Source organism: Sylvia atricapilla, chromosome Z (genome assembly GCF_009819655.1).
Source record: "Sylvia atricapilla isolate bSylAtr1 chromosome Z, bSylAtr1.pri, whole genome shotgun sequence".
NCBI lineage: Eukaryota > Metazoa > Chordata > Aves > Passeriformes > Sylviidae > Sylvia > Sylvia atricapilla.
This window is the reverse complement of record NC_089174.1, coordinates 10,452,412-10,467,109: the sequence shown is the minus strand read 5'-3', so window position 1 is coordinate 10,467,109 and position 14,698 is coordinate 10,452,412. Positions and strand designations below refer to the sequence as shown.

Here is a 14,698-nt window from a genome sequence, read left to right as displayed (position 1 = left end):
TGCAGTTGTTTGGTTTTTTTTTTTTTCCTGTTAATATGCAGATAGCTTTTTAGAATAGATTGTGATTTACAGTGAATTGGGATAATGCTTGTTCTGAAAGATCCTGTGCACCTTTTGTGCTGGAGAATAACTACAGTTTTTAGTCATTATTTCAAAGATGTTGGTAACATCTTCTGTATAGCTTTCCTCTGTCTAAAAAATAACAATACCAATTAATCTCCTCAGGGCTTCTTCACATCCTAATTACCACCAAGCCTCCCATTAGTTCCACAGGGAGACGGAATCAAATGCCATATGGTATTTTACACTTCGGATGCTGTGCGCACCAAGAGCTGGAAGGAGACAGGGAAAGGGGGAGTTAACAATTCATAACCATTTATGGAGCAGGCACAGCCCTCCTTGGACCCAGTTCAGCAGAGTCCGAGCGCCTCAGATCAGGAACTTTATCTGGCCAGGAGCTGGCGCGGCGCGGTGGTGCTCCCGTGCGCACATGGAGCAGGGAGCGCGCTGCGCCGTGGCAGAATCCCTGCGCTGGCATCCACACACAGAGGGATGAATTAAATGCACACACGCCTCCCGGGAAGCACCATGGCTGGGTTCTACGGGTGCCTGAAAAGTAAAAAGTAAGTGCCATGCTGAGCCCTCCCCTCCACCTTCCCAAAGGGAGCTGAGGCTAGTGGGTGCTTTGAAATTCTGTCTTTGTTGTATTGCAGCTGCAGCATTGAACGAAGTGGTTGTGCCTTAGGTCTTAGGAAGTACCAGCCTGAGCACGAAAGCGCAGAAAATAAGTCCTGGCTAAAATATTAGTTTGGTGAAAATTGGTAATTTTGTTTTTCCTCCTTCAGAGGTATAAACATGAAGTATTGAAACAGGAATTAAGAACCTTTTCCTGTTTAATTGTAGCAAGAGGGAAAATGCCCTCTTCCCTAGTGATTAGCTACATCGTATTTATATTAACATATAAAAAAAGAGAAATACAGAAATTCACTTTGGCTTTTAAAAAATGTTCAGCTAGAAGTCTGGCAGTAAATGCTCTTTAAGAACTTGTTGAGCTCAGTTTTTCTCTAAGCAATCTGAAGTTTGTTTCTGTAATTGCTCCCAGTTGAGAGATTTGGTTGTATTTAAAAGAATTATTTTTTATTGCTTCACTGGCTTGTTCTGCTGGAGTAGACTATCAAGGGAAAAAAGAATGAGAGAATCCATGTTAGTATTTGTGCTTTAAACCACCATGAAGATGCATTTTGTTTTGACATTCTTCCTCCTGAAGAATGGAACAAGACTTCCTGGTGCCAAACCTGAGGAGTGGTATGCTCATGTTTTGCAGCAGCAGACTGCAGAGGGCTCTATTCTTGCACCCGGTGAGAGATTACAGGCAGGGAACAGTGGAAGGCAAGTGAAATTGTGTCTTGAGGCTTAAGATGTGAATACTGATAGTTAAATGTTAAAACTGGAGCTGGCAACTGGCTCTTTTTCCTTCTCCCAAAGGTTGTATCCCTCACGCCAGCAGTTAGTCTCACATTACTGTGGTGGAAATGTGCGTTTTCAAAGGCACACCACTCCTACTGGATTTCAGTTAGCATTTCCACCCCATATTGACTTCTTTCCTCCTCTGAAATTTGTAACAGGAAACTAATATTTGTGAGAGAAATTTGCTTTAGATAAAAGGAGACTGTGCCATCAGAATTAGTAAAAGGGCTATGAGTGAGTCCTGGTGAAGGCATGTGGATTGGCACTTGACTTGACAAAAAGTACTAAATTATATTGTTTGATCCAACCCCCCCCAAATCCTTCAGAATTTACTGCACAAAATTGAAATTCAGAGGGAGGTTATAAAGGCTTGATAGATGAAGCTTTTTTACATGTGGTAAACCATCTTTTATTTTCTGCCTGACTTATGAGGAGCAGGGTTTTTTTTCCTTCAACAGATTCTTCTTTCTTGATATTCTTCAATTAAGTCTCTACACCTGATATATATACACAGATTATATTTCTCAGCCTAGTATTTCAGCCCTGTGATGGTGAATTAGGGCAACTACTAACCCTTTGCAGTCTTTACAAATTTTATATTTTGATTTGGCTGTGGTTATTGGCCAAATTAAGTTCAAACGAGTTCAAGACACCAGTTGCAACAATAGTGATGTTTTTAGCCTGAGATTAATTTTCAGTGAAATTTGTTTGAAGTTTAACATGAAGTATTTTTCTTTCTGGACAAATGTGTCATTGGAATGACTTCCCCAGATTCTCACATAGTCATTTGACCTGCAGGAGTTAATTTGCTTTCTGAATGAAAGCTATTTTGGAATAAAATTAGTTTTATGCTTTAAGCAATTGGCTTGGATACCAGCAGGAATTTGGCCAAAGAGACCTAGAGCTCAGTACCTGCAAAGAAACCTGCCATGGACTTTGGGGAAGGGTTTCCTCCAGGGCTTTGACCTGCTGAGTACAGCTAAAGCACTTGGAGTGTTTTAAAAGCTGCTTTAGGTGGTGCTCTCCTGTGCCGCTGTCACATTTATCCCACTCCCCCACATTTTACAAGAGGAAGCAAAGGCTCTGCCTTGCTACATTTCATAATGTATGGCTGAATCTGATTTTTGTACACACAGTCTTGTCCATGTGCTTTATTAATGTCCTCTTATGAAAAGAAAAAAAAAAGAACCCAAAGCGTAATCCAGGTAATTCTTCATTACAGTCCCAATCTTGCCTGCTACTTCGCTGAAATAAAACTTCTAGACTGCTTTCAAATTTCTCTTTAACCAGCATATACAACCTGAGTAATCTTGAATTGTTCTGCTAAGTTCATAGCTCATCACACTTGTTGCACAGTTCTGGTTTTTTTTTTTTTTTCTTGCTCCAAGCATTGTGCCAGAAAAAAAAATATACCTGAAAAGACATGATAAAGTTTCCTAAAGCTTGTTGAGGAATCTTTTCATATGCTCCTCAGTTTTTGGGACTAGCCAAGTATGTTGTTATGAGCTGAAAATGTGGTTGCTTGAATAATAAGGTTCACTGACGGTCAATGCAAACTGCCAATTTCCAAAGACAAATATAGTGCGTTAGAAGCTATATAAAATATTTGGCTGAAGGCTTTATGCGCCACCTCAGACTGGGTTTTCTAGCAGACTATAAGAAAATGTATTTAACTGTATTTAATGTGGTCACTCAAAATTTCATGTTGCCTTTCACAAACCATTCCAGAATTATGGACATTTCAGCTTGAATGTCTTCTACGTTGCCAAGCTTTGCACTTCCAGTGGGGTATTGTGTTCTACTATATTCCATGATGTTAAAAAATGCTGATGTGCACTTTTATCCCACAGAGAAGTTCAGCATTTGGATAAAGCAAGTTGATCAAGGAATGCATCAGTAGAATTTTCAATATATTTCTAGACTGTTTGAGATGAAAGCAATTGCCAATCTAAAATGATGTTACGACCATGAAATTGAGTAAAATATGTTTTCTGGGTTGGGTGCTGTTGCTGTATTTTGTGTTGTTGCCTGTTCAGGTGTGTGTGAGGAAGAGATTGTGCTGATTGCCAGGCTTATTCCAAAGATGGAACAGAACTGTCCACCTGGATAAACTGTCTGTTCACTGCCCCTGCAGCTTCACCCCAGCCTTCTTGTTGAACGGGCTCATAGGGAATGGTGGAAACCCCTTTGTTCTTGAGGCTAGTTACACTTTTTACAACTTCTACATGTCTGTGTGATCCACAGCAAGCAGCTGCTGTTTCAGCTTGGACAGTGACAAGTGGATTGGAAGGGGTTTAAAGCTCCACCAACTGCTACTGGAGTAGCAACTTGACACGTGGGAGCTGGGGCAGTTTAAGCCTGTTGGTTCTTCTCTGTCAGCAGCTCGTTTGCCTCCTGTGGCCTCTCTCCCTTTCTGGAGGCGTGTAATTGCCACGGGGGCTGAGGAGCTGCTTTGCTGACTGACTGCAGGGAATGATGCTTTGCTTTTTGGCACAGTTTTAGACATGAAGCATCTCTCCAAGACTCCAGTACTGTTTAAAGTCACACACTGAGTTCCCTGGCCATCCTGCCTGTGGCATCCCCCAGCATCACCTCAGCCCAGCGGTGGTCTGTGGGCTCAGCTGGCAGCTGTCAGGAGACTGTGCAGCTTTGGGATCAGTGTAGGTCTTCTGGGAGCTGTGGCAGAGTCACTGCCCCTGTGGTGATCTGGGATCTGTCTGTGTGGCTGATGAATTCAGGAAAGGTGAAATGCTTTCCACAAACACTTTGGTATTCTGAAATATGTCTGTTTACATATCTTTTTATTGTACATCACTTTAGCATATTATTTCACAACAAGAGCAAGAATCACTCCTTAACAGCTTTTCAGTGTTGGGGGATGAGATGAAAATATCTGAGTATGATAAGTGATATCTGCCCAGCAGAGCAAGTTCACCTGTGTAGAGACAATCCTTGGATGAGTTTCAAGAGATAGCTTTTGTGGAAAGTGGAGAGCTCTCCTCACTAACACCAAATCAGAGAGTGTGAACTGAGGTGAAAAGACACCTCAGATGTTGTGAGTCTCTTGGAGGTATCTTTCAGCACACACCCTATGAGCATGTTCCTGCATTTGGCATTTACACAGTGTTTGGACATTTGTGAGCATTTGTCTTCAGCCCACAGGATTCATTCAGTTCTCTGTCTGGTATTAAACGTGTAGAGGCTTAAGTCCTGTTTTCTTATTAAAAAAAAAAGCAGAGAGGGTGAAAAAAAGCAGTTAGGAGGTGTCAGAGCCATGGCACTGCAGGCAGCTGGGCACTGTTAGTACAATGGTGCTATATTATTAACAAAAAAATCAACTATTTCTCTTTGTGATTCATTCTGTTTGACTCATCTTTGTGCAAGAAGTTCAGTTCTGGCTTAATGCACCAGTGAGTCACTCCCATCTCCTCATTCTGTTCATGCTTCTCTCTGGATGGTGTTTGTTTTAGCAGCCACAGTGGTACAGTGTGTTTGCTGGCTGTAGGCAGAGGAATTCCAAGCAGGCCTGTTTATTTGGTTTCAGTAGAACAGCCCTTTTGCTATCACCAAGGTTCTGAGTATTTGGCAGATATGCTGTCAAATTGACCTCTAATGCTGCCTGTCCTACATCACTAGCAGTGGAGCAGAAGCTTGGATTGGGACAATCTGCTGAATGTGAGTCTCACTCTTCTGCATCATTTGACTGTCAGTTTTTTGTCTGCATTATTTTGCCAGACTGAGCCATGAAAACATCTTGTCATAATTTACCCTTGTGTTCTCTTCTTAGACAGAAACTTCTGCTGCTCCAAGTATCTAGCTTTGTACCCCTAGAACCAACTGGAGAGATTAATTTGCCATTTCCTCTTGTGCTCAGGTCTACAAAGTTTTAGGCTTTCACATCTGCTGTGATGTGAAGGCATGGAACTGGATGTACAAGCTGAAATCTGATGGTATATGGGACAAAAATGCCATGGGTTCAAGTTGTATTTCCAGTAGATAACCTACCTAAGCTGGTGTAGGGCAGCTAGAGCTGATTACCAGCCAAATTTGAGAAAATCTGAGATAAGTTTGTCCATGGGGGAAACAGGAAAAAACCCAAGGTAATTCCAAGGTTGATTCCCTTCCATTCCCTAGGTTTCTCCTGCTGTAAGAAAACAGGTGAACAAAAGGTGTTCTACACAAATGTGATTCAAGCTTAAAGTTCTGCATTATATCTGTTACAGTCTCAAGGTTGGTAAAACTATTGTGGATTAAGTAGTTTTAAATATTATTTTGAATACAGCAAATACTAACTGAAAATTCTCTTATTTTGTTGATCATGTTATTTTATTAATAATGATTTTTTTAAATTAAAAGGTGGCCTCCCACTTCATTGTGGGAGTCGCTGTATAAACAAAGAAAAACAAAACAACCCAGTCAGTTGAAATCCTGTCTGATTTTGCTTGCAGGCGTTGAGCTGTCACTGCTCATCACTGTGGCCAATAGTCAAGGTTGTGCCAACAGCCCAAGGTTTCCAACACAATGTGTGTGAAAAGGGCGTGATCTGGGCCGCACACATCATTCTTCATTTCTTTAGCTCTATTGTTATAGCTGTGTGTGCTGCTGCATTTGGATAAGTGTACAGGTACCAAGACATCCTGTGCTCTCTTATATTCCTATTTCTATGCTGTAGCATGTGGGTGTCTTTGTGACTGTTGTGCTTTAACCCCAGAAATTAAACCCTACAACAGCCACTCATTCACTTTCCCCTGGTGGGACTGGAGAGATAATACCAGGGTAAACATAGAAAACTCTTGGGTTGAAATCAGGACAATTTAATAGGTAAAGCAAAGGTCATGCACACAAGTAAAGCAAAACAAGGAATTTATTCCCCACTTCCCCAGGGCAGGCAGGTGTTTAGCATCCCTATAACAGCAGAGCCCCATTGCATATAATGGTGACAGGAAGACAAACACCATCCTGCCAAATGTCCCCCCTTCCTCCTTCTCCTCCAGATTTATATGCTGAGCGTGAGGTCATATGGTCTGGGATATCCCTCTGGTCAGTTGGGAACAGCTGTCCTGGCTGTGTCCCCTCCCAACTCTTCATTCACCCCCAGCCTCCTCACTGGTGGGGTGGGATCAGGAGCAGAAAAGTTCTGGGTAAGACCTGCTTAGTGATAAAGGAAGCATCTCTGAGTCATCAACACTGTTTCCAGCACAAATCCAAACTACAGCTCTATACTAGCTGTTGTGATGAAAATTAACTCTAGCTCAGCCCAGACCAGTGTGCTCTTAGAGGGAATTGTAGCACTCTCAGTCAGAACAGGGAAACTTTGCTATGCAGACGAAGAAAAAGAACCTTGGCTTGCTTTCTAACCATCCATCCAGAGCCAAGGTGGCATTCCAGCTTCAGAATTTTGTGGTGGTTGTTCCTTTTGGCCTCTGAGATTAAAGGATCTGGTTTTAATTAGTGAACTAAATGTTTGACTTGTATTCCTGATGAATTAATTTATGCTTGTACATTCTCAGGAATACACAACTGTGCACTTCTGCTGGGGCTTCCAGGTATCACTTATCTAACAAGGCACTTGTGATCCACACAGTAGTTCTGATGCAAATGAGGTGTATTTGAGTGGTCTAGCTCAGAATTAGGATGGAGACATTGTGGTGACCATCAAGCTATCTATGTACATGGGAAAGTACAGACCTTATGAGGTGTGGAAGGATTGTTTGCTGGTTCACTCTAGCAGTCAAACTGCTTTCCATCATTTCAGTTTTCTGAAAAGAATGTTTCAAAAGCTTAAATTAAAAATATGCAAATTGTCTTATTGCTTCCTTTCTTGCAGCCTTGGCCTGTGAAGATCTTACAGAAAGTCTGTTCCCATCTGATTCTCTTCCCCATGTGCCTGCTAGACACTACCCCATCTTGCAGTTCTTGTTGCCTTTGGTGTCACACTCCTGCCTTTTTCTGTTGTCATGTACTGTCTGTGCTCCCCAATGCTACTGTACCACTGCCTTAAAATACAGTTGAATTCAGCTTGATACCCCATTGGTGCAAAACAGCATTAGCTCAGATAATCTTATTTAAGATGATCCTGTTTTAGAGAGATATTTGTGTCTGGAGTCCCAGAGAAGCAGGATCCCTTTTTAGTAGTTGCTCATGCTAGAGCAAAAGGTCGGTAGTTGCCCTTGGGACAGAAATGGCTCAGGAGCCACTTTGAGCACATGGATGATCTCCCTTGGCTCCAACAGTTCTCCACGTTCTTCAAGACCAATTGTACTTCAGGAGCTGCCTAAGGCTACAGAGAGAGCAGTTGGGAGAGCAGAGCAGACACAGCAGGAGGTTTTCTTTAGAACAGAAAAAGGGAGGGAAACCATCAAACTTCACGCACAGCTGCAGAAGAGCCCCTCTGCAAGCACGGAGGCTGCCTCTGGCCTTCCTTGATTGGGAGTCAAAATGGGCTCTGGACTGCAGGAATGCCCAGGGGCAGTGGGAACTCGGGGTTAGCCAGCCAGACACAGTGTATTTCAACATAGGAAGGAGCTGGCCTTGTTTTCATTTGTTGAGTGTACAAGCATTAGATACTGACAAATAGGTTTTGGGACTTCATATGAAGAGAGATTTCCTGAGCTCCCTGCCAAAGGCAGCTTCTGAGACCACAAAGCCTGCATTTTATTTGCTTCTTTATAGCCAAAAGATGGCTGACTGGTTTTATGGCATTTTGATCTTCAGAGTGAAGATTTATAACAGTTTGTCCCAGAATTTTCTGTTTGCCTCCCTGCCCCCTTTTTTTTTTTTTTTTTTTTTCAGTGCACTTTGAATTTTTAGCCATTAAATGTCTATATTGTCTCTTGTCCTGAGAATTTCATTTTATCTGAGGACTTTTCCCCCCCGGTTTTTAAACTGCTTTTTAACCAAAAATTGAGGGACAAGTGACTGTTTTGGAAAAACCTTTAAAAAAGAGAAAGCTTTAGATATTGCCTAAAATTCCATATTTCAATTCTGGTGTTCAGTTCTCTCTTGTTTCAGTGTCATTTTTCCTGCAATAGTCAACCAGCTTAGTTTGGTAAAAATGCCTCCACTCTCTTTCCTTTCAGGCCCAGGATGTAATTATTCTTCCCAGTTTCTGAGAAGAATATATTGGAAATCACCATGCCTCAAATATGGGGCATGGCAGATATGCAGATTACTCTTGTGAAATTTTATGGTGTTTTCTTTCTTTTTTTTTTTTTTTTTAAATTTACCTTCTGTGTTGTTCTAGCACTTGTGTCATTCCATATGGTTCCAGCATGCTGGGCTCCTGCAGCAGAGGTGATAATTAATCCTTCCATAGGGCTCATTCAGCTTTCCAGGAGTTCAGTGTGACCACTGTGATTCCACAGGTAAAGAAACTCATGGCTGAGTGATAAATAACTTGGCTCTTGTTAGAAATCCAGTAATTTGCCCTGCTATTCAATGATAAAGGCAGGAAAACCAATGAATTTATCCTAGTCCCAGCCCAATAGTCTCCATCTGCTGAAATAAATTTAAGAGACAAGCTCTGTCTCACAGATTTTGCTGTCTAAACTAATACCTGTCATCTTCAGAGTTTGCAGATATTGGCAATTTCCATGAAGTTTTCTCAGGCTCAAAGTCTTTCAAGCAATGTACAGCAGGTTGAAGTCAGGTGATGGCAAACCTCTTCCCTTTGCCACCTTTTGCTGATCTCTACAAAGCAGCCCACAGACTCCAAGGGCTCTGCACCCCACAGGTCAGATCCCAGTCATCTAACTTTATGATTGAAGTCTCCAGGTGAAACAAAGTTAATTAGGAATTTGGAGAGATGGCAAAAAGCACATGCACAAGCTAGGAACTAAATATACCCACCACCAGATCCGGGGTGGAAAATTACAGTTACTTGTTGAATTTGCCACTTGGAAAGGCAGAGACAGTACGCTTGGCTTTTATTCCCATACTTGACTCTCTGACATCTTGACTCTGCTGGCATGAGGCATGTCTGCTCTTCAGTGATAGTGGCTTGACATTTCCTGTTGCTTTGCCTTGAAACCATTTCCAAAGGCAGTAACGCACACTGGGAGTAGCTCCCTAACTGGCAAAGGCAGCCTTTGGTTGCTTCCCTGTTGGTTTTTAAAAGCCTGTTCCTCCTCCTCCACAACTACTTCAAATGTATCCATGTCAAGTGGATCTGAGAGTGTCTCCTGCTGCTGGCAACTGGTTCCTTTAGTGTGGTTGCTGGAAGACTTTGCTATTCTTTTTCTTCTTTCTAGGAAGAGTGGGAGAGAGCCCCATTCCAGCTGTTTCCTGAAATTTCCCCAGTGTGTTAGTGTAAAGGAAAATAATTACTACGTGAGAAAAACTTACTCCTATGCTAATGCCAAATGGTGGAATTTAGCTGGGTCATTAAGTGTCCATTCTTTTAAAATGGAGACAGTCTGGGGCCAAAATCTTGCTGTGGCTTAGATCTTGACTGTCTTTACCAGTCTTGATTTGGGCAAGTTTCTGTCACATTTCTCCTGATTGGTACTGACCCACAAATACACTGTAAAACCTCTGTGATAAATAATTGTTAGGGATGGGCTATCAAGAACCATTTTCCTTGGCTTTTGGCTAAGAGACAGATATTTTGCTCTATTGTCTGAGCTGACACAAACTTGCAGCAGAGACCTTGCACGGACAGCAGCTACCCAAGATCGTGCTAATAAGCACAGCAGAGTAATTAGGTGCATGAGGGCAGCTTGAAGTGGCACCAAAGCAAGTTTATGTCTGGCATGGGTGCCAAGTGTTGCAAAGCTCTGGTAGCTTCAAGGACTTCAGTTTGGCCTCCTGAGCTGAGTACAAACCTGCAGCTGCCCTGCTGCTGCTACCTGCCTCAGGTTTAAGGTACCAGCTCTGTGCTACAGTCCAGTCCTCACATGCAGCCACACAGTTCTCTCCTATTAAATCAATAAATGGCAGGAGTGCAGGGAGGGAGGGAGCCTGGGAAGATGGGGCAGCAGTGCAGGAGGCATTGACTCTCTCAGTTTTTGGACTAGTAACAGACTGCTTATGAATTTTTCTCATTTACCCTTCCCCCTTCTTATCCTCTTGGCTTCTCACACAATTACAGAATGAGTCTGTGTGACTGTATGAAAGGCATTTCCTCCTCTTACTTTTTTTTTAAAGTCTGCTTCAGCCCACCAGCTGCTTTCCATTAGTGTTACACACACACTCACTAGGAGGGCAGGACATAATGCTTCAGGCACTGTTGAACAGCAGAAATCCTTCAGAATCGCTGTCAGGCAGAGGCTCCTCAAAGCAGATTGTAGCTAACAGGAGTTCAGCACATTGGGACCTGTCTTCTGGTGAGTCTTCTCAGAGGAGCTAAGGTGTGGGGACAGAGGGGGGTTGGGGGCATTGTCTGAATGCAAAGTGTGAGATCTGTGGACAGATCTCTCCATGTGGACAGTTGTTTGCTCTGGATATTTTGTCAAGGTTAGCAGCTGCATGTTGTCTGTTGCTGTGGGGAGTTACGACCCCCTGCTTGATTCTGGGAATATTTTATTGATATTAAGTATTATCTACATGCTTATCCAGTCTTCCTGGTGGGTACTACTGCTGTATTTGTTATTTGTGATCCTTGGAAAAGGCCCTTAAACTTCCTTTAACTATCCCTCTTCAGTGAAAACTACAAAATCAATATTCATTAACTTTATAAACTCTTCCCCTCACCATTACCAGTGGAGAATGTAGCAAGAATCCTGGTGTAAACTGCTTTTTGTGCTGTTCTTTTATACCTACATAAAACAGTAATGGGAGAGACCACAGGGGTGGCACCCCATGGGAGATACCAGCTAGGGACTGGCAAGAAGCCCTGGGAATTTCATCCTAGAAACACTACATTATAGAAGAGCACAATGGGATCAGCTGTACAGGGTCAGGTCCTGGTTCCCTCTGTCATGTTGGCTTGTACCCTGTTTCAACAAAGCTGTTTGTGGAATCCCATGCTGTTCAGCATATTCCGTGACCATGGGCCTTGAAGTGCAGGTCACTACTCTCACGGAGAGCAAAGGGAGCTTTGGTTGCTGAGTTTCTGATATGCTCAAGGGATGTGAAAATTGAATAGAAATCTTGTTGGCTATGCTATTGCTGTATGATTGACTCTGAAATCCTGTTCTGTGGACTTGCAGAGGGTAAACTTCACTTAGCTGTCATTGGACTAATGAGTTCATTGATAGCTTGTTGGGTACCCAGAGATGGAGGCCATCAACCACACTTTGTCAGACCAAAGTCCTCTAATGTGCTTTAATAAGAGAGAAGAAAACTCAACCTCTCAGTCACTTTTTGCTGCAGAAAGTAATCTGAATATTAAACCATCTTGCATTGCGTTGTTTTTGAACCTCGGTTTTCAGGAGAAATAGAGGGACTTTCTCTGAGGTCCTGGAATAGCTTGAAGTGTGTTCTGTGGGAGGCTGCCTGCAGGGTGGTGACCTGAAGAAGGACCAGATGACGTCCACAGGATCCATTTTCCTATGCTGTGCATCTTGCTGTGAAAACTGTGTCTCCTGAAATCTGGAGCATAAGCTTAATTTCTAATAATTTTAGTAGCATGGAGGAAATTGGTCTTTAAAAACCCTGGGCAAAAATTCACCTCTTTCTCTTGGCTGCTTGCCACTGTGTGTCTTCTATAGGCTATGAAGATGCTAACTGAATGCAGTGCCTCACATTCTTGAGACTTTATTTCCTTGAGCATTTATTTGATAAGAAAGAGGCTGTTCAGGGTTCAGCATCTCCTTTGATCTCTGTGTCATAAGGCCTTCTGGAATGCTTATGCAGAGCCATGGGACTGAAGCTGAAGAAACACTGAAGGTGGGGTAGGAGCTTGCTTGCTGTGCAGTTTCCAAGTCTTCTGCTCCACTGGAGAGACAGCAAGGAGGCTGTGCCCCTTTTCTGAGGCTGAGCAGAAAGCGTTTGTCTTGGACCTTTGCTGAATGCAGGAAACTTGAGTCCTGTTCAATGCTGTCATCCCAGGAGTCCTTAAACACACAAACCAAGCAGTGAAAGGGAATTGTCTTTTATCCATTTAGCATTCTCCCACCCCTCTACCCCCCCATGTACATACTAAGTCTTGTATTCAGCTCAGCAAAGCAAATGGTCAGAACACCATCCTGGAGCTTTATTTTCTTTATCACTGCCCTCTTAGAGAGTACTGCAAATATTTATCCAGTTGGTTCAGTTTGTAAAGGGGACACAAGGACATTTCTCCTGTTCCTGGAGATTGCTTTTTACTTTTCAGACTCATTAGTGCCTGTAATGAGTTGAAGAGCTCCGAATGAATGCAACATAGTAGGGTTATCCATGGAAATTTTGTATGGGGTAGCAGAGAGCCTAGAGCTAAAACATCAAACCAAGTGAGTGTTGTGGTGATTGCTAAGTTCCATTATCTGTTTTGAAGGTAAAGCAAACCTTACAATTTTGTAGAAGTTTACTTGCTTTAAAGTACACCCTAGCAATGCAAAGAGGTGCTGATAATGTCAGTATTATTTTTGTGATTGCATCTGCACAGGAAGCCACTCTTTGCAAGTAATTAATTAATTCACAGTTGTGATGATGCAGCCCATCACCCTGTACAGGCAAACTCAATGCTTTTGGTAAACTTTCAGTCTTTTCCATGGCCCTACACAGGAATTGATGCAGTGGACTTACTGGCCATGGCCAACTCTGGCTTTTGAGGGGTGTGGCAGAGATTCAACATCTTGTGTGCCCTGTACCTCTGCAGCAGGAGGTTTGTGCACATGCAGGGATTGCAAATACTGTTTGAGATCGGATTAAGAACATATTAGAAAGCTGTAGACTGGGGAAATGAGCCCATTGTTCCACTTTTAGTGAGAAGCAAATAGTAGCTGTGACTTGGCAGCTCTCCTGTCTTGGCTGGCATGTCTGTCCCTGCTCCCACACTGAGGAGAAGTCTCTTGCATCCCTCTGCAAGCATCTTCTCTCAGCTGTGTCCTGTACCATCTCAAGAGTATCAGAAATGCTGCTCTAAAAGGCCATTTATTTAACCTGGTATTTTTATCACTGAAAATCAATATGCAGACAGTATTTGTTTAAAGCTTTGTCTCTAATGGTGTAATGCTCTGGTAGAGCTCACAGGGTGTTAGTACAGCTGATTGAACTGGATGTACATGGTATTGATACATCCTGACACTGTGTCTGTCTGCTGTTATTAAGGTCTGGAAGTGGCGAATATCTGGAGGTTCGATTGGTTAATGCCTGTGCTTTCACATGTATTTGTGTTGAAGGGGTTTTGTCCTCTTTTTCTCCATTACACTGACCCCCAGGCTAGGGTTTGTTGCTCAGAATATTTGTTAACTGTTCTTTGTAAAGTACTACTCACTGCCACCAGAATTTGAAGTCTAAGTGCAATCTAATTGCTAACTTTCCTCTAGGTATGTCACCAGGTTTTTAATGGTGGAACCTCCACTCTGCTGGTTGAAGACATCATATATCATATGGGGTTTTTTTCCTGTGATTCAGCTACTTCAACAAACTCAAAGCTTGAGAAAATCTGTGATGTTCAGTTCACTGGAAAAAGGTGATGAGGTATTTATTCAAAGGCACCAAACCATTAGGTCCTGGATGGGGCACCCTTGTAATTGACCCTTGAGCTCCATGCCCCCCAGAGAACTTGGCTATAAAATTGAGCTAATGCTGGACCTGATTTGACTGTGGAGAAATTGCCTCAGAATTGAACTGCTTTGCAGTTGTAGTTTTACTTCTATGAAAGATACACCAATTGGAAATATATGCTTGCAGTTATAATAAACGCTGTAGTCAAAATACCTTCAAAGGCTGACAGGATTCTGAGTGAGCAGCTGGGATGCTTGAGTGAGTTACATATATGTTGAACAGACGCAAACAAAACTGGATCTGAAAGCATCAATTTTCTCTTGCTTTGTTTTACTGAAGGTGGGTGAAGCAGAAGTTAGTGGTCTAGATGAGCCAAATGCCAGGTCCACTCACATTCTGTGAAAATAAACTCAAGTCTGGAGGCTTGTCGATTTGTCCTTGTAAATTTGTTGAACGCATTATTGATATCTTATTTCAAATGCATTTCCCTTTACCTCAGAAAAATCTAACACTGTATGCATGGTGTATAAAGTTGAGGGGAAAATTGGAACCAAATTTCTTTTTAATATAAAAAAAGAGTCTATAAGAAAGTCTACTGATGACTGCTTTAAAGAAAGTATGCAGGAAATGCAAACATTTTCAC

The 14,698-nt window shown here is 42.4% G+C and overlaps 1 protein-coding gene across 1 annotated transcript in view; it reads left to right on the top strand.

Annotated features, from left to right (window-relative positions):
- The first annotated feature begins 459 nt into the window (after positions 1–459).
- The window catches only part of KIAA1210 (KIAA1210 ortholog), a 39,977-nt gene continuing 25,738 nt past the window's right edge, over positions 460–14,698 (top strand). Inside the window, exon 1 of the mRNA XM_066339949.1 lies at positions 460–623. Coding sequence (XP_066196046.1) covers positions 562–623 — 62 coding nt within the window. The 5' untranslated portion in view covers positions 460–561. The remainder of the gene's footprint in view (positions 624–14,698) is intronic.